The sequence below is a fragment of the Haliaeetus leucocephalus genome, unplaced genomic scaffold (assembly GCF_000737465.1).
Source record: "Haliaeetus leucocephalus isolate CR32 unplaced genomic scaffold, Haliaeetus_leucocephalus-4.0 Scaffold173, whole genome shotgun sequence".
Classification (NCBI taxonomy): Eukaryota; Metazoa; Chordata; class Aves; order Accipitriformes; family Accipitridae; genus Haliaeetus; species Haliaeetus leucocephalus.
Window position 1 is genome coordinate 7602056 of NW_010972609.1, and position 20803 is coordinate 7622858.

The 20803-nt window shown below is 36.3% G+C and overlaps 1 protein-coding gene across 1 annotated transcript in view; it reads left to right on the forward strand.

Annotated features, from left to right (window-relative positions):
• The window catches only part of SPON1 (spondin 1, extracellular matrix protein), a 201241-nt gene that overhangs the window by 70865 nt on the left and 109573 nt on the right, over positions 1-20803 (forward strand). The window contains exon 6 of the mRNA XM_010563762.1: positions 915-1063. Coding sequence (XP_010562064.1) covers positions 915-1063 — 149 coding nt within the window. The remainder of the gene's footprint in view (positions 1-914; positions 1064-20803) is intronic.

Genomic DNA, 20803 nt, shown 5'->3' on the forward strand with positions numbered 1-20803 from the left:
AAACTCAGTGAATGTAGAAGCACTAAAATTCACTTCTTTGCTCCCTTCCTAAATGAAAGGGAACCCCTAATAATGGTTGGGGTGAGGGTGGGCGAGGAGACATGGTACATGTGTAATTTAAATGTGCAGAAGCAGAAAAAACAGCTATGTCTGTGCCAATAACAGCAGTTCTTTACCAGTATTTCAGAAGTTTTCTGGAAGAAGTGCTGGACATCATTTGCTGCTAGAAAGCAAATGTTTCGCCCCTGTTTCAGCAGTAAGCTGCTCAGGAAGGTTTCTGGCTGTAAGCCCTTTATAGCTCTGTGCCTGATAATGTTTGGGCACAAAGATATAAAGGAAAATCTATAACATTTAATGATAGTGTAATCACGCTTATACGTACACCTTTTGCTGGCAATTTGCTGTCACCACTCAAACACAAATCTAGTAGACTGTTAGAAACCAGTATCTCTCAGTAAGGAAATTACTTGCTGTTAAATCTTCGAGTGACCACCAAAGTCATCCCTTTCAGGTTTCATCCTCAAAAATATTTTACATGGAAACCTAAAATTAAAGGATTCTTGAACTTCCTGAAGAAGTGGTTTTCAGTGAAGAAAAAAATATACTAAGCCTATCTGTTTGGAGGGGATGCTTGATTAGCCAGAATACAATCTTTCTCACCTTTTCTGCCTGTGTTGTTATATCCAATAATTACTGACACTTTATGCTATATTTCTGTAGTTCACTGGCTTGTTCTTACTACTCTAAAGATACGGTGTATCGATGTAGTGAGAACTGACAGCATGCAACACATGCAAAAGCTTGGTACTGGTGAAGACTGGGCACTTTCACTTTAATAAAAAATTAGGAACTATGCTTTGAGGCTGTCTTGATGGTGGTTGTTTTGTTTTGTTTTGTTTTTTCCTCCATGAAAGGACGCACCAACCACTGGTCCGCGATCATTGGTAGTTCTCACTCAAAGAACTACATCCTTTGGGAGTATGGAGGATATGCTAGCGAAGGTGTCAAACAAGTCGCAGAGTTGGGGTCCCCAGTAAAGATGGAAGAAGAAATTCGACAGCAAGTAGGTGTAATTTAGTCCATACTTTAAAAAATGCGTCCTACCTTGGCCTGTGAATGATTTGTCATTGACAATGTCTGTGAATGTCCTTTTGCTGGCTAATTTTCAGTTAAGCAGATTAGGAGATCTGCCTGTCTTTATAGACTCATTCTTACTCTGGCAAAAGTTTTTGTCTGTGGGAGGACAAGTAAGTTGCAGTATTCTGAACTCAGAAAAATCTATGTGTCGTGCAAGGCATAAATCAGAGGTAGAAAAGCAAAATTCATCTTTCCGGGCTTAATCATGAAGAGACTAAGAGTTTGTTGAAGGAATACCATGAAGACGGCAAGCAGTATGCCTTATTCCTTATTGAAGTGGTCATTTTTGGTTTATAGTATATTGTAGTATTTATTTCTTTTTCTCTACACACCTTATTTGCAATTTTCTGCAGATTCATTCAAGTTAGAAATGCTCTTACAGGAGAGTGAGGTGATTTTTGTTGCTGAGCAGGAAAACTTTACATAATTGCGCTAATAAAATTTGATTAATCAGGATTATGGTTTCAGGGCAAAAGAGCCTTTATAGTGTATCATCTTACAGGGGACTGATTCAGCTGAACAGAAATCATTCTTTCAAATAGTTTATAGATGATTTTCATTTTGTTACATCAAGTAACAAGCAACCAAATAAAATATACCAGGACACAGTGATGATTATTATTAGGATGTCTACCTCCACGAGATTTAAGAACTCACTGAAAACCAAGCTCCGTTATAAGACAGAAAGAATGTAAATATTACATACAGTACAGCAATACATACAATTTTATGTAGATATATGTGTGTGGGTAAGTGCATAAATAATATATAGTTCTGATTGTTCCACATGGGAGAGAAGGCAGAAATTGCCCCCAACAGCTTATCACCTTGTACAGACAAGACAGGAGCAGAAGGGAAACAGCGTTCAGTAAGAACACTTAAAGGCAGAAAAGTTAAAGACAGATCTGGTTTACTGGAGTCGCTGTCAGATTCTGCTTTCCTGACTTTCCCCCCAAATTGATGAAGCGATACAAGTGAGGAGGAGGTCTAGTCCGAGGCAGAATAGTCAGGTGGGGTAGAGGGACACACTGCAGGGGACAGCAAAATGGGAGCCAAAGGGCTTTTTGGGGCATTTCATGTGCCGGCTTTGCTATGCCAGCCTTTAGCATGCCGTGAGAGGTGTGACTTGCTATTTAATTGATATGCAATATTTTTGATGTATTCCTGGGACACTTTCTGCTTCTGCCAAATGTATTGAGAATTAAAGATTTCAAAACAGATGGAATTTTATAGAAGTATTTCTGTTTCAATCATTCAATGCCCATACTTTTTATAAGGCACAAATTTTAACAATAAAATCAAAGTAAATATTGTGAGACTGGAAAATAATACTTTACATTCCAGTAATGAACAAAAATATCTTTCCCTATTAATCATTTTTTTATGTATCATAAGCTTGCTTTCCTTAATTATCTGTTTTTCAGGGAAAATATTCTATTCCTTAATTTTGAGCACATGCAAGAAACCCTCCGTACTTACAATAATTTTTGCTATCTTTGTGTGGATCTTTCCTATATTTCATACTTCTGAATATGAAGTTAGCAAAACTAAAAGCAGGACAGTTCCTGTTCCCAGGCCTCTGCAGCCCTCACCTGCAGCATGCCCACAGTGGGTAATGCACTTCTTACAAGGCCAGACCTGGGTTTGGAAATCTGCTGTGTGTGTCTACTGTGTTTTGTGTGCAGTTTCTTAGGTGAATACATAGACATATATTTATGTAGCTGGCATCTGTGTCATTGACATTATCTAAGGTCTTATTAAGAAAAAGAAAAATCTACCTAAGGATTTTTGTGAATTATTATTAAAAACTTACCGTCCACGTATGAAATGAAGAAAAAAAGGCTTTCTTTAAACAGAGCTTTATTAAGAAGTGTCCTAACAATTATATGTCGTTAACTAAAGATTCTCAAGTGTGAACATTTCTGCTCCCCATTAGACAGACTGCTGAATCATCAGCAGCTTTTCTTCTTGACTGAGCACCTTCCAATGCTCTGTGTTGTTACTGTAAAGAGCCTGTGTGATATTTTTGCATGGATGGTCTTGGGTACTGTAAATTTCCTTTGTAGTTTGTTTATCTCAGAGGACTTAAAGGAACTAATCAGCCTTTTTGTTAAACTTTTCCTGGCAGCCTGGAAGGAAAGCCACAGCACATAAGAGTTTTACTAAAACAATCTGTCAAGTGGTTGATGTGTACAATAGGATAACTCATGCATTACACTTCAGGGGTTATAAATGAACAAACAAAGGATGGAAAAGGAATTATATGAGCAAAAGAATGTTCACTGACCTCATGTATCTCTGAAATATATTCACTCTTTCACTCTGTTTTCAGAAAGTCTGATGTGTCCGGAACCTGTTATTTGATAAACTGCCTGGACAGAAACAGATACAGAATTTGACAGGGGAATTCTGAATATTGTGATTGCTCTGTTTAAACAAACAAACAAACAAAATGGTTAAAACATGAATCAAAAAGAATAAAGTGTAATGCTAAAATGTCATATCCTAGGCAGATGAAAAAGATTAAAATAGAGACATGGTCATTCCTCTTTGATTTAAATGTCTCACACCTTAAGAGAACTCATTGGGTTTTGCCTAATTATTTTAGGATAAATACTAAGTAATTTTGCCACCAATTTTTTTTAAAACCAGGATAAGTAATATTCTGTACCTTGCCACTATCTCTGGGAAATGCAGTTTGTACTCTCTGCTTATTCCCTATGGGCACGTAGATGACATTCTTACAGTTTTGGCTTAATGCTCTCTGAAATGTCAGTAAGTAGGATGACTTTTTACATGGTCTTCAGTGGCCTCACATTAGAGCTGACTGTACCTCCAGATCTTTGAGAAGAGCAAGTTCTGCTTTCCAGTAAGATGCATGTAAATTTTTTGACACATGATAATTTAAGTTCTGTGAAGACAATTTACTAATTGAAGATGAAACCTGAAATATGCAAAACTTTCTACAGAATTAAATATGTAATTTTTGTGACTCTATCCAAATGTTTATTTTTACAAAATAATTCTGGTTTGGATTTTTTAAAATATATCCATGTAATAACAAAAAAAGAAAAGGGAGTCAAGGTTAAAGTAATTTCATTGTTGGATTGATCCTGATTGATTGATATTTTTGAGAAATGTAATTTCAGTATTTCAGTTGAATAGTTGCCATTTCATCACCTGTTTTGTAACACAGCACTATGTTCTTCCATAGAAAAATGAGGTCATTAGATTTTTCTGACTGAAGCTGGTAAATCACCTGAATTACAAAGAGGAATCTGCAGTATATTGATTACTTTTTGTTATAGTGCTAGGCAAATTATTACTGTGTTTACTGAAACAGGCTCAAAATTTTGCTTTTTGAATTATCTGTTATTGTGTACTTATAGAAGTAAAAATTAGCTAACCAACCAGGGTGGTTCAACTGAGTTGCACTTGTGCTTGACAGAACAGCTAAAATTTCTCCCTGAACAGTTAAGCTTCAGAGACCACGACAGCCCTCAAAATGTTTGAGAATAAGACTGCTTTGTACTTGAAAGCTATGATTGCTGCAGAAGTAGTTTAGTCTGTGCTTGTTTAAAGTAGCTAAAAAAAAATCAGTGAAAACATGATGGCTTGGCCTGTGTTTCAGCTGGAGATTAAAACATGCACAGGATCTTAGATTATTTTGCCACGTATTACTATTGATATTTCTGCTGCTATTGTTATTCATGGAAACTGGAAGAAATTGGCCAACTGGGATGTCTACCTTTGCTTGCCCAAACCTTCAGTGAACGGCATCAACATACCCTCAGGGTCCCCTTTCTCCTCAGTCCCCAGGAGGGGATTTGAGTTCCCAGCCAGTTTTCAGAGGCACCAGCCTCTCTCTGTTGAAAAGACAGGAACACTTAGGAAATATTAGTATGGCCATAAAGTCTAATATGAAAAGTACAGTCACTGTTCTTACAAATAGTCCAAAAGCTCTCTAGGTTTCTGTGCAAAGCCCACAGAAAGTTTCAGTAGATTTTGGACTTGGCCTAACAGTGAAATAGTAAACTCTGTCCCAGCATAATTTCTACTTTAGTTACAGCCTGACTGCATATTTTTAACAGTGTCTCTAATCTAATTCTGGACAGATCAAGCTGCTTGATTGTAAATTTATATCTAGACTTTTGTTTGCTCGGTTAGACTCCTCTATCGCTCTGTGCATACATCTCTGTTGTGAATTGTGGTACTTTTTATGCCTTTTGAAAATGTTAAGTGGTAGATTTTCCATCCTTTCCTTTTGGAAGATACACCTTATATAATATTTCAAAATCTCTGGCATGTTGGTAATTAGAAGTTTTGAAATGCCTGTTTACTATGCTAAATTTCTGCCAAAAAGAAATTGTCTATTTATGTCATAAAGGGAAGCTTTATCTACCAGTGAATAATTCATGCAACACAGTTCAGAACACCTCTTCTAGGATGGCTTTCATCTTTTAATGAACTTCTGTTGGAAACTGTATTTCGGATGATTCACAGTTTGTGTTGCTTTCTTTAAAAAAACAAACAAAAACTGTTCATCACAATTGCATTCTTTTTTTTAGTACTTGATAATAATAAAGACATGCTTCTCTAATAAGAAATAAAGCTGATGTTGAATGCTGTGCTATTTTGCTCTTTGTGGCCATATGATTAATTGCTGTAAGAATGATACTAACATAGGTCAAAGTACAGCATTCATTTTGAAAAGACACATGTTTAAAAGGTGCCTTTTTTTCTGACAACTATTGAAATACAAAAAAAACTGTTTAAAAATAATATTTCATGTTCTTTTATATCTTACTAGTGACTTATAAGGCAGATACTTAGAGGTCACTTACTTTAAAAGCAAAGGCAGAAAGAGAAAATCAACTTTTTCTGACACAGCAGTAAATAAATAAATAAACAGCGTTTCTACAAATCCCTATTCTTCTGAAGAAAGTGTGGAAAACTCCAAATTTAAATTTCTTCACTGAGTTTTATTTTTGTAGGCTTATATAAACAACATAGTCACTGTATGTTCCCATCAGTAAGCTAGTATTTTGTTTCATTAGTTACTGTAGTCTCTAATTGGAATTACATTGCATAAGTTTTGATTGTTTGTGCAACTGTTAAGCAAACATGTTTTGGCTTTAAAAATAACTAAACATGTGGAATGTTCACTTTGAGGTACCAAAAAGAAAAGAAATGTTCAGCTATGAACGTAAAAAAAAAAGTCATGTCTTTTTTTTGTAAAAGCTTCACTTCCATTTCAGTCAGAAAAACTATTGTTTTGTTGGTGAAAGTAGTCCCTGTAAATGCTGGAAAATATGTATCATTTTTACTAATTCTGAATAGTACAAAGCACCTCCAGTTAGTCTCAAAGCTATTGAAGCTAATCACTCTTTTACAAAATCAAGCTCTGATGAATAAATATTAAGTGGTGTATTATTTCCTGGGCCAAAACATGAAAGATTGAACATACTTTTAATAGTTCATGCAGTCAGCCAATAAAAATGAATAGGAAGATTTGTGGTTATTTGAGTACTCTGAATATATCATTGTGCTATGGATAAGCTCTTAATCATTACAGCACAGTCCTTATGCCACAGTTACTGCGTGTGTGGTTCTTCTATTTGGAGGATTGTGAGCGCTGGCAGATATTGAACACATTTTGTGCAAAACGTTCTTTTTATGACTGTGGTCATCTCCCTGGTTTAGAACACCAGGCAAAATATCATTTTGAAATTGTATTTAGCCTTGGGTCAAAACTTCAGCAAAATAGTGGCTTGGTTAACAATGCTGTTTCAAGTTCTGCCAAGTTGCTTTTTGCCAGGTTTAGCAACAAGAACAGGAAAATGCTGTAAAATTACTGGAAACTCACTCTGTCAGTTGAGTTGTAAATCTTAGTGAAACATTCTGGTTACCATTGCTCATTTGGATTTGTGGTACATCTTTAATCCCCTTGTATTAGTTATGTACAGAGCTACGCCAGGTGCCTTATTGTCATAGAGAAATGAAGGTCCTTTCTGCTGTTGAAGATCTATGAAAATCAGACGGAGAATTTTTGCACTCGTGATCCAGAAACTGTTAAACCACTGTAGTTTTGTTCTGTGATGGATGGATGTTTCCCTTGGAAGAAACAGCCTTTGCGATTTAACGTGACTGGTGCAGTCATACCACAGAGAAGACACCAGGCTTGTGCTATTGTTTCAAAAGGTCTGTCTCAATATACTGGGGTGTATGATACATTGCAGGAAATTTCTTCATCTACTTAAAATTAGAAAATGTTTTTCAAAATTGTCAGCACTGACCAGACTCCTGTTAGGACATTGTTTTCATACACAATAACCTCATGTTGACTCGCGCACACTGCACGTAGCTGCGCCATGCAAATGTAGCATCAAAAGCTCTTCTCCCCCCCGACATTGAACACCTGGGCTGTGCTCTGTCCATGACCTGATCTCCAGTCTGCTCAGGAATGTGGAATATCTCCCCCCTGGTTAAACTGGCCTTCAGTCCAACATTTCCATTCTAAAAAACCAACTAATTTTAAGGAGTGATATTCTGTCAATGTCAAGGACACTGGTACCCTTCTCAGCATTCCCAGGAGTCAATGGCTGTTATAAGGAGAGCCAGGCATCTCTCTGCCTGCCTCTGGGAGAAGCTGCAGGACGTTGTTGGCTAAAACCTTCTTTCTTAACCCCTTTCCTCAGAAGTTACTGACAATCTCCTATCTTCCCTTATACCTTGTCAGCTGAGGACTGCTGATTGTTTTGGTAATAGACAAGTAGAGATGATATGGGGGGGGGGAATCTTTAGAATTTATTTTTTATTTTGGGGGCTTTTAACAGCAGTCACTATTTGATAATAAATAAGGCAGCTTGATTTTTAAAATCCCAGGTTGTGAGCTCTCCTCTTGTTTAATCAATTCCAGAGGTTTCACACCTCTAACTTGTTTTCCAGTCTTTGAAGTTTTGCTGTCTGAATAATTACTCAGTTATTGTAATGAAACAGTTTGCATAACCAAACAATGACTTACGGTTTTATCAGTTAGTTCAACAGTTAGTTTCCCTTTCATTTACCTTAATTTGCCTTGATGCTTATTTTCTTCCAATTATTACAGACCCTCCATTTCTAATATAAAACAGGAAGAAATACAACTTTTCAGTAAAAGCCAGTAATTGGGTTCAATTTGATAAAAAACCTTCAAACAGGGTAGAATTCTTTTTGCAGAAAACAGACCCTTCAAGAAAAAAAATTACGTTTAACTCAAAGACTAGTCTTTCCTCAGTGAATTCTGATGCTAAATCTTGCAGAAATGGGACCAACAAATATTCCTACCCTTTTTTAATGTCTGTAATAGTTGAGAGGCCCATCAAAGCTTATAAAGGTTTTCTCTGCCTCTTTGATAACTGCCTGGATTGCAGTGAAGCAATGCTAGAGGAGGGAAACTGTTGCTTCTGGTAGATTCGTTCATTGGGACAATATGCAATAATTTCAGCTCTCCAGTACATGGACATAAAAGTCACTAGGAAATGTCGTCTGTTCAAGACAATAAGATTGGATTGCTAGACATTATTTGCTAATTTTAAATTCTTCTAAAATGTCTTGCCTTTTCATTTCCTGCAGTGAGATTTTATCATACTGTTCTGCTGTCACAAAATTACTACTACCCTGTAGCAGATTCACCCACTGGAAAGATGCGATGAAATGACTTTCAAATTATTTTCTTTCAGTCTACTACTGTAGTATTTCTAAAATATGGACATTTCAGATGCATGGATTCTTCTTGTGCTGCTAATACTGAGGGACAAACTCCATCTGATAGCAGAAGTTCAGCACTCATAACACCAGACTTTGGTCAGAGAAATCAATCTGATCAGGACTTGCAACTGCTCTGTTTTGGAATGACAGCTCTAAATCCTAACAAGGCACAACAAATTCATTTGAGGAGCGACTCTAGGGCACTCAGGAACTGTCTTAGAGCAGCACAAGCAGAATGTTAAGTAACGTAAACTGTAGAAGAGCTAACACCAATAATGTCAAATTGTTTGACAGGCGTGTACAGCAGATGCTTAGGCTCCTCCTCCCCTGGGAGACACTGCCTAAACTCCTGTTGACTTTAGCAAAGTCTGTTTTTTAAGGGTCAGAGTACCACTAAAAATTAAATTAGGGAAGAGTTTACTTCTCTCTGAATACTTTCATCTGCAGTGGCTTAACCTGTGATTAAAATGCAGTGGCTGCATAGCCAGTGGCATTCAGCTGCCTATTAAGGAGGTGCTGCAAACGCTAAAGAAATGCCTGAACTCTCATTAGCAGCATTTGTCAGGAACCACAGGATCTTCCCTTGTTTTCTCTCTTGTTGCATTGTAAATATTGTTCAAAGGAACAGCATGATATAACAGCTGAAGCTGAAGAGTCCTACTAGCTCATTTGACTTGCAAATTCTTAATTATTCAGATAAATTTTCAACTTAAACAAAAACTAAGGACAACCCCCCCATAGGCCCCCCCAATATCAAGTTCATTATTCTGGCATTAGCTTTTTAGGGGGGGGTGTTTGTTTAGGAACCTCAGCTCAGAACTCTGTTACTGTGATTATATCAAATGCTTATTTCCACCTAAATTCTAGCAGAACACTCAGAAAAATACCACATACAAATATCGTACATATTTCAAAACCAAATATGGATGCAAATACATGAATGTTACTCGGCCTGTGTCATTTTCTAAGACAGCTTGTCTCCGTTAAATATCTTGGTCGCAGATACTGGTTTCAAAATCTACTTATTGTATTTAATGCACAATGAATAGGCATATTCAGGTAATGTGTTACATATGTATTAATATATAATTAATCAATTGGCCCAAGACACTGAAAAGGGAGGTAATTCATCAGGCTTTATTTTGACTTTTAACTTTGTTTTCTAAAACTGCTTTTCCAGTCTGAATCTGAAAGGACTCTAGTGTGTTGTATTTTACTTTAGTCAAAAACAAAAGCAGAACTACTTATTTTTAAGTGGGGGAAAGTTAATGCTGTTGACTCCTCTTCAGCTCAGGAAGGAATGACATGCTTTTGCAGATTGTATGTTTCTTTGAAGTTCACCAGTCAAACACTGACATAAAGTAATACATGAATGAATTTAGGAACTGTAACATATGCTGTGACCTGAAACAGATTCAAGAGTTAACACAGGGCGCAGATGAAAATGTCTGTTACTGTCATTAATTTCTGGTTACAAACTCTCTGGATTCCTTTTAAAAAGATGTTATTGGATTCTCTGCCAAAAGAGAAAGTTCTTTCCTTTAACCATAGCTCAACTCATTCATTATATTCTTGCTTCAGTCAGTGATATCTTCAGATAAGTATTATTATTTGTATCATGGGCCGTATTCTGCTATTCCAAGAACATTCTGTGGAAAAAAGCTATACAGAAGTTATTGGTAAGGGGACAATCGAGAGTAGAGTGGAATGCTTCTTACCTGCATTGACATTCACCAATATTTGATGACAATGTTGTAGCAAATGATATAAAATATTGGGCTCAAAAGTAGGTATATTGATAATTAAAAATATTCTATAGAAAATGTGTTTTAAAATAATAATTTGGAAATTTATGTGAGATAGTAACCTGTATCACAACATGTAAGTCAATGCTTTGCCAGGATAAACACTTGAGTACCTCAAATACTTATTTTCTTCTTTATGGGTAAAAAGAGGCCAGAAATGTACCTGAAGTGGTCTATGAGGTGCTTAAATACTGTATACCTTACCTATATTCTAAGTCATCTAATTTGGAGTTTATTCCTCTTATCATATTTTGTTTTATACAATACTTGTCACTCTTGGGAAAGGAAAAAAAAATGAGCTAAGTGGCTAGATAAGTTATTTTATTTACACAAATGGAATGCATCTTAAAATTATTATCTGTGGTATGTTCATTATAAGTTGGTAATACTAATTTAGATGTTGAGAATGCAGTGATTTTTGCCCCTCTCCCATTCTTTTACAACTGACTTTTTGAATACTTTCAATACTTTTAATACATGCAATACTCTAAAAATATCTTATTTAAAAATAAATATCAACATAGAAAACAGAACTCTAAAATAGCCTCTATTTTTAAATTTCATTAAAATATGGAAAGGAGAAAGAGTTTATTAATCATGATTTATTATAGACTGAAAATACACTTGGACTACATAGTTCATGAAGTTATTTTGCTACACAAACCAGATAAATTATTGATATTAGTTGCAGGTTTGGGGATTGGTTATTGAATATCTGACAGACAGACCTGCCTATGTTGTGGTTTAACCCCAGCCAGCAACTAGCATCATGTAGCCACTCACTCACTCCTCCCCACCCGCAGTGGGATGGGGAGGAGAATCGAAAACAAGTAAAACTCATGGGTTGAGATAAGAACAGTTTAATAATTGAAATAAAAATTAAAATATAATAATAATATTATAATAATAGTAATGAAAAGGAAGGTAACAAAAAGAAGAGAGAAATAAAACCCGAGAAAAGACAAGTGATGCACAATGCAATTGCTCTCCACGCGCTGACCGATGCCCGAGCAGTGATCTGCCCCTCCTGGCCAATTCGCCCCAGTTTACATACTAAGCATGACATTCTATGGTATGGGATATCCCCTTGGCTAGGTCGGGTCAGCCGTCCTGGCTGTGCTCCCTCCCAGCTTCTTGTACACCGGCTTGCTGGCAGAGCACGGGAAACTGAAAAATCCTTGACTTAGTCTAAACACTACTTCGCAACAACTAAAACATCAGTGTGTTATCAACATTGTTCTCACACTAAATCCAAAACACAGCACTGTACTAGCTACTAGGAAGAAAATTAACTCTATCCCAGCCAAAACCAGGACAGCCTATAAACCAAGCAAGGATTAAATAAGTGTGAGTGCATTTGTGCTTTATGTCATTTTAAATTGCACGATATGAGATGGGATTTATTGCTCCTATTTGGATATAAATTGCTATATTAGTTGACAGTGGAGTGATAGTGGAAGAGGATGTATGATTTCTTGAAGACTAGCATTTTCAGCATACATAAATCAGAACTGCAACCTTTCATTTCAAATATGCACCTACTTTTTTTCAGTTTGAGAGAGGATTCTTAATATGAGAGTAAGGGCAACGAAGAGAGGTGAAATGAAGAGCCAGTGGTTTTGCCCAGAGAGGAAGAAGTTATAAGTTTGTTCATTTTTTATTGATAGTGAATGTAATCTTCATTTGGCTTTGTAGTCATGGAGGTTGGGGTCTACAAAATGATGGTTTATTACTTATGTTCAGGTTGCTAAGAGGAAGAAGTTGTGCTTTGGGGCTGTGCAGGAGGTTAAAGACACTAACATGAGCAACGTACATTCTAGCTAAAATTTATATATATATATCTAGTCACATATGAACCTAATACAATACTGATTAAAATAACTATGGACTCTTTTCAGTGGGCTTGTTCCCTATATTCATGCTCCAAAACATCAAAATGTAGCATTTGCTTTTAGTGTTCTTCCAAACCAATTAGGTCAGTTCAAATACTCAGCTGAATCATCCCTGTTATTCCATGCTCACAGCTTCAATTTCTCACAATAATTTTCAGAACTTAGTTTGTTACATGTATGATTTTTTGCTTGCATTCCTCTTACAGCTGAGAATGGGCCTCGAAAAGGAGTTTTCCATAACTGCGTGTGGTGCATTCTGCTGAAAACTTCACTATGTGACTTTTCTTTTTTTAAAATAAAAACCAAAGGAATAAATAGATCTTGGTCATCATTAGTTTTAAAGCAATATATACAAAGAGGAACCTGTGTGTATAAAAATGTGTATAATATACAAAGACATATATATAGTTTAATGTTTAGATACGAGAAGGCTGTTGATAATAATTTTCTTATCCGTGTAAACTACTTCAAAAGTCTGTAGCTAGCCATGCATATGTAACAAGAGATATATCCACTGTCTAAAATCTGCTTGAGCATCACTAGCTTTTGCTCTTGAGACATTTTATTAAGGGGCTAAGTTGTCATTGACTAATATATAGCCACGAAGAGTAACATTCTGTTTTCTTAAAACACAAGGTGCATGCATCTCCCCAATCTTTAGATTAAGAAAGGCATCCAGAAGTTCTTAAAAATAATTTGCAGCCAAAGTCTGTTGCTATCTCTTCATTTCTCCTTGGCTTAAAAAAGCTAAAATACTGCAAATAAATGAAATCTCTTGGTTATTTAAACTATATGACAAGAATATGGGCTGTAATACTTACAAAACAGCTTGTGTTGATGGCAAATTGAAAATGCATTTCTTTTTAAGTATAGGAATTTGAATCCCACACAGAGACCTTCTTAGAAATGTGGTACAGAAGTTTTTCTTTTCATTTTGCAAACAGAAATGCAATTTTTCTACAACCCATATAAATTCACTTTAATAATCACCCCCTAAAATTAAGGTTTAAAAAGTTGCTATGTCATTAGTCAAATAAAAATGCTACATTTGAGTTATATAGGCAAAGAAATACTCACAGCAGACACCTAAGATACAAAAGCTGTCAGTAAATTATCTGTCAACTGCTGCTTCGGATATTTCCTGGTTTGTGGGTTTTTTTGTTTGTTTTGTTGTTTTGGGTTTTTTTACACAAAAGATTGGGTAGAATTGGTGCACACGCAATTGTGCTGTGCTTTTTCTCCATTCCTCTCTTTTGCTCTGTCCTTTTCATATATGCTTATAGATGAAGGAGGAAGAGAGACTCAGGAAAGTACAGACAGCCTTCATCGCTTTTATTATAGGAGTGTTAAATGCTAGATTATCATCTAACAGTATTTATCTAAGAATCTTTAATTGATTTAATTTACATAACTTGCAATGCAGAAGACTCTTCCACTGCATCAATATGTGATGTGGATTTGCCGGTCTGTTGTCACTGTCAGCCCTGTATTCCCTCCTGGTTTTAGATAGCTCTGTCACAAACAGAGCTTCAGCGCTTTTGCTGCCAGTAGCAACGGTGTTGCCCCAGAGCTGTATATGATGTTCAGAATGGTTTTGATCAGACACAAGCAATGCAATGAGTTCAGAAAACCCGAGACCTGAGTTTTTGTAGGCGTCCTTTTGAAGTGGGCTTTTTTACAGGTTACTGCTTATATTTTCTATGTGTGCACATGAATGTCTGTAGGCAAATATACTCAGTTTGTTCTGAATTTTACATCAGTTTAGCAATGTTAAGAACGTGAAAGGCAGGTTACCCCTTGATTATTCTTACAATATCAACAATATTTATCTTTCTTAATTCAGTCAGAAGCCTGCCTATGTGAAAGTCAGTGCATTTTTGCACACTTGGGACTCATCTGCCTCGGTCAGCTTGTGGATGTAAGGAATGGTTTGAGTTTAACAGACAATAGGTATGCTGCGTTAACTCCCCAGGTGGAGACTTGTTCTGGAGGAGTGGCTTTCTTGCATTTTAGCTTACTAATGTTCCAACACGCTGAAAGACAGCTAAACAAAGGAAGAAAACTGCACAAAAGAATCCTAGCGCAGAGTAATAGTCCTCATAGGTGATGTGTTCTACACTAGCTCGCTGAGGCTTTTATAGACAAATTCAAAGTTACAAGGGCATATCTATGAGAAGGTAAGAATCCAGAGTGTCCTGTCCTGAGAGATATTGAGTAGAGACATCTTTCCTTGAAATTACTGCATATAGTATCAATGTTCATTAGATTCAATTGAAAGGCTCCTCATTACTTTAATGGGACTTCACATCCTCACAGCTGGAGTTCTTAGTTGGTTGTAGTCCCAGTGATTTCACTAGGGAAATTCTGTAAACTTTCTTCTTGGAGTTGATGTGTGGGTTTGGGGCATACTGATCTTTTGAGGTGCGTCATCTCATGTCACCTCACAGGACAAAGGTCTAAATCCAAATAAAAATTATTTAAAAAGAAAAAACCTTCCTATGAAAAATTCAGATCTGCATTTCAGAGTGGAATTCCAGGGCAAACAAGGCCCTGCTTTTATATGGGATACATAATGTGTTTGTAGTTAAGCAGGAGCAGAGTTTATATGTCTTCCTTTACTTATCTTGTTCCTTTGACCAAAAATCAACGTCTATTTTGTTTGTGGAATCGCGTTTATACTTTTGCAATACCTTCAGAAGAAATGCCACTCAGTCTCAGCACTTCTGCAACAATGTTAAGGAAGGTAGATGGAAAAATTCATTTTCACTGAACAAAACAAGGAGAAAGCCTTCCATAGGTACACGGTTGTTTTAAATGTTTCCCTTTTCAAAAGTTAATTACGTGATTGCTGTATTACTTAAGAGCTGAGAAGATCATATCTATAATGAGCAGAATCTGAATAGATTTTTAATGCATCTTTTTTAGCTCTCCCTGTGGCTAGGAGTGCTTATTGAGATGTTCATTTACAATAGATTACTGCTACTTTTTTAAAGTACTTTCCCACTCTCCATAATTGATGTATTAGTATATCCCCTAAGCGTATTTTCTTGTTCGTCTTTACTCCATTAAGATTAAACAGAATGGTCATTAGATCATAAAGATATAAAACATTCACTTCACTACTTACTGAAAAAAGCTGCTATTATCTGTCAAATACAAAGATTAACTTTGCCTTCAGGTACGTTTTTAATGGCCTTTTAAATATAGCCCTGAACCACTAACACACGGTAATAGATGAAGAACTTTCTTCATCGGGGGGAAGTATATCTTAATTAGGTGTCAACCCCAGAATTTTTTGCTCAGCTCATGCTCTTAGCTGTGAAAGATTTTTATCCATAGTTATCTGAATTCATGACACAGTTGCAATACAGGTTAAAATTAGGGAGACAATTTGTACTTCATTACTTACCATAGACTTTTTAATAGGTTTTAATTAAAGTGTCAAAGATCATATTCTGTATATATTTCTTGTTCAAATAACAGTGGAGGATATGAGTTTGTAAAGATATGAAATAATCCGATTTTCAGTGTGCAAGCCTAAATTGCATTTGCAGGCAGGTGGTCAATCATGAAAAAAACCCAAAATTTTATTCTTAGAAATTTAGACTTGCAGAATAATGTGTGTTTCGCTTCTTCACTACAGTCCCTCGTTACTTTTCTCCACTGCTCTTTTCTTCTAAGGGAGAAGAACAGAATGTTTCAAATCTTGAAAGTAACTTTCAAAAGGTATCAGGGAACACAGGGGACCCTTCTAGTCTATTTTATGATTGAGTATTAACAGATATAAAATACGTAAAATATATACACCAGCATAACTGCACAAAGCTGTTCTTGCCAGTAATGGTCATGTTTACTATCCAACAAACTAGATAAACTTTGCAAAAGAAATATGGTATTAATGACTGATTAATTTTATCAGGAGCAATTGTAGTCAGATGTATTTTATTGATTAGTTCTTTATCAATGCTGTCATGGCTCCAAAGTCACAGTGTTGACAGACAACCAGAGAAGTATCAATATTCAGTAGTTTTGGTTGTTACTGACAGTGAGACCTCTCCATCAGTGCTTGGTTCTGGGGCATTTTTCTGTCTGCCCTGATATTACTGAAACCGTTTAAGATTTGGCTGTCATTCAGAATTGTAATGATAAGCTTTGGGATATTCTAGCTTATGTTTATTTTACTAGGGTTTTTTTTAATGAAGTTGCTAATTTCTGGAACACTTAAGGTCTTCCAAGGGAAAAGCCTTTTTTCCCCACGAAGTCTGATGTGCTATAATGGCATTCTATGATTTTATATTTACAGGAATTAGCAAAATGACATGATATTTCATCCATATAAAAAGAGCTAGTTTTTAGTAAACAGTTCATAGAAAGATTAAAGAAAATGGTCATTTTGGTTTTATAAACTGAAATTATAGCCAGCAGATGTTGTAAGATACCTTATTTTAATACCAAGTTTGTGTTTAGTTAGATTAAGGCTTTCATTTTTTTAAGTCAGAAACTTAGCCGTTAAGGTAACGATTCTTTGGCATCAAAGCCACCACTTTCTTTCAGCAGTGCTTTAGCTTTGTTAGCTGCAGATACCTTCCTGAGTGCCCCTGGTCTCCTGGGCTGGGCCAGCCGCCCACACTAGCGGTTCAGTTCAGGTGCTGATCTGATCTTGGCACTGCTGCCTTCTCCCAGTCTGGGAAGGAAGGAGCTCTTTTCTATTTGACTCGCTGTTTTGACAAATCTCTCTGAAGTTTGGTGTGCCTTGTCATTTGACTGGGAACACAGCCCCTGTGATGCTTATAGGAAATGTTATTTCTTCTTTTTATCGGTTTTCCTTGGGTGAAAACATTCTTACTGACACGTCCCTCACTCGTTATGTAAAGCAGGTAATTAGCTGATTACTTGTGCTTCACTTAGCAGCATGATTGGATATGTGTCACTCTCGCAATGCTGTAGAAGAATCTTCAGAAGAGGGCAGGTTACTCGGAAGATGCTCCTCCAGTGCCACTTTCCATATCCTGGAAGCCCTTCTTCTCGCTCTCTGCTGGACTCCTTGAGGGGGTCCCACCGTCATTTATGGCGTTGGACAATTACATCTACCTGACCTAAGCCTGCGTCTGTGCCCCTGCCTCCCCTCCTAACCAAAGGCTCTGACAGAGCTGCAGTGAGTACCCTTGCTCGCCTCAGTGGAGCTCACTGGAGACAAGGGCTGGAATTAAATTAACAGTAAATAATCAAGATAATTCAATCCTTTGACACTCATCTGTAAGTGTTTTCTGCCAGCCTATACTCAGCACAATAGCTGTGCTGTTTCTTATGTATTTGTTGTGCAAAGTAGAGGAAATTAGTTCCTTACATGTTTGGTCTTGCCTTTGCTTTTCATCTCATCTTTCCTTCTAATCTTCCTGTAATTGCACTGAAAAGCATTTTAGTAAATGTATATCAATTTTTTCTGAAGTTGTTTTCCAGGCTTCTCTTAAAGAACACCTATGTTTCAACCTCTCCCAGATTGTATGCCATTATTTGGTCAATTCTTCTGTACTTAATTTTAGGGCTTTCCAGAGTTTATAGGGTATATATTCTTTTCCTTAAATAGCTGTTCAAATTAAGCAAAGGAATTTGGTTGCAGGCCATTTCTTCATCCATAATGTTATGTGAGAAAATTTTTCACCCTCTGTTTTTTTTCTGTGGAAATTATAATAAACTAGCCTGTAACTCCCTTGTCAGTTTTTATTTCTGCCTTCATGTCTCTTTAACATCTGTTTCAGGAAGACCAGGCTTTGTTTCAATTCCAGTATTGTTTTGGCCAGTATATGCTAAAAAAACCCTACTGTGAAGTATTGTTAAATTTACAAATAAATCATACAAATTCCTATATACACCTAACATGTTTTGACTGTCCAGGTATTAACAAAAAACCCCTAACCTTTCCAATGCGCTGGTGACTTTAAAGAGAAACAAAAATAGCAATATAAAGAACCCCAACAAATAACAGTTAAATGAATTGGTTTTCATATGTATATGCCATAGGCCTGTTATCTGTTTGATAAAGCAGGAAAAATATCTTGCCCTTTACAGAAAACATTGGAGCTTTGTGATCCTGTAAAATTTTAATTTTTAGTAGCAGAAGAGGTTGGGCCTTGTCCACCTAATACAGGGCTGCCTTTGTGCTTGAAGCACCCACAGTCAGACTTAAACCTAAGAGAGAAATCTCTGGAATAAGGATGATTGAGAGGAGCAATAGCCTTCTCATCTGAGTGTTTATAGCCGAAGATTTTTTTTGTTTTTTAACCTTCTGTTGCTGGCATGTAATAACATAAATTCTTGTGGTTATGTGAGCTAGATGGTAGGCCTGATTGCTACCTGTTGTTTTCCCCTTAGAGGAGCTTGCTACTTTTCCATTAGACCTAGTGTAAACCCAAATTGCTTTAAAGGATTTAGAAAAAGAGCTAAAAATATAGAAAAATAAAGAGAAAAGAATGATGACCAGTTTGGGATAAGGCACTATCCTTGCACCTGAGTGAGTCACCAATGCACTTGGCATTGTGTTTTCCTTGGGATAGTCATTTATGTCTACTGAATCTTAGATACCTTTTGGAAAAAAGAGGTTGTTGGTACTGTCTTTTCTCATTATGGTGTTAGGAGAATAAATTAAAATATATTCATTTAGTACATGTTGCTGAAGCATATAAAAATGCAGGGGAGGGACTGGCTTACAATTTTTTATATACATTTATACATTTTATACATTTATACTCGATGTCATCATTAAGACAAGAATTCTTTTGCCACAGTGATGTCCAGTAATATTTTCAGTTCACAGAAGGTTCATCTAATGGTTTCAGAGCACTTTAAAAATATTTAATAAAAGAAACTTCCTAATACTCAAACAAGTTGGATAAAGAGGTTTTTATCAGTGTAGAGTGGTTAAGTGCCTTGCATATGTTATAAATCAGTGACTAAACTGGGATTTAACTTTTGGACCGATTTTAAGGACAAATATATTTGTAAAGCTTTTCCTGGTTGCTATGTAGAAATTCTTCATAATCTCCATTAGTAAGTATTTTTATGCTGATGTCCCTCTGCTGTGTGTTATCTCTAGACTGAATTGTGAAAGAGGAAGATTGTGTTCCATTTCATAACAAAAGCTAAGTCAAAGGGTCTTTTCTTTGGCCAGTGCCTTTGAATAGTGATTGTGACTGTATATGACTTTCAGGGTTGTTTCAAACTAAACTCTTTAATTATGAGGTGATGCTGAAAGAGCTGTATTCAAAACTTAATTTGGACAGGAACTTGACGCTTAAGAATTAGTGTATTAACTAGTCAGATAGGATGGGTAATGTAGAATATAATTTGTTACCTTTTTTTTAATAGGTCACAGAAAAGTGGCTTGATGACTGTCTAAAGCAGATAACTAGCAGTTGGGATTCCTTGGCTCTGGTAGTGCTATTGCATGCCAGAATACTGGGCACTTCAGTCTATCTTTTGATTCCTCTGACAGTCGGTCTGTGAATTGACTGTAGTGTTAGGCAGAACATGTATATGTTGTAATAGTTAATATTGTACATGCTTTTGTAAAGCACTTGTAAAATATTATGAAGTGCTTTTGATTTTCAAGAAAGGGAACATTTGTGCTGTTACTCTTAATACCACAACCCCATGCGGGAGGAGGCTGACAGTGAAGGAGACATGGGAAGGACTGGATCATTCGAATGTTTCTAAGGTAAAAGGTAAATCATTTGATCATCATTTGAGGAGAAATAGGAGATTCTGTAGGAATTAGAATCCTTTTAACAATTTTGCCCTTCTGCAAGGGTGAATGGAAGGAATTTGACCTGTTCTTTGTATGATAGCTAAGACTTGATGATACTGCCTTCATTTCTCTCAGTTTGTGAGGCATGAGAAAATAAGATGGGTTCCAAGCAGTGGGATAATTCTATTTTCTTCACAGTGTATGAGAAGAGAAAAGCTGCCATGTGTTGATGAGATCATCACTTTAATAGCAGCCATTTATCTCAGAATGCTCTCTGGAGGTAAACACAATGATCACTTTTAAAGTTAAAAGCATAATTCAGCCTGGCTATTCTCTTAATCTTGTTCTTATTGAGATGGCTTGCTTCAACTGACCTATTTAAATAGTGAAGAATGCAGAAGACTACTTTTTCAAGAATGCCTTTTATACTTGTTTTAGGATTCAATAGCAAATGCAAAAAAAATATCTCTTTCTAA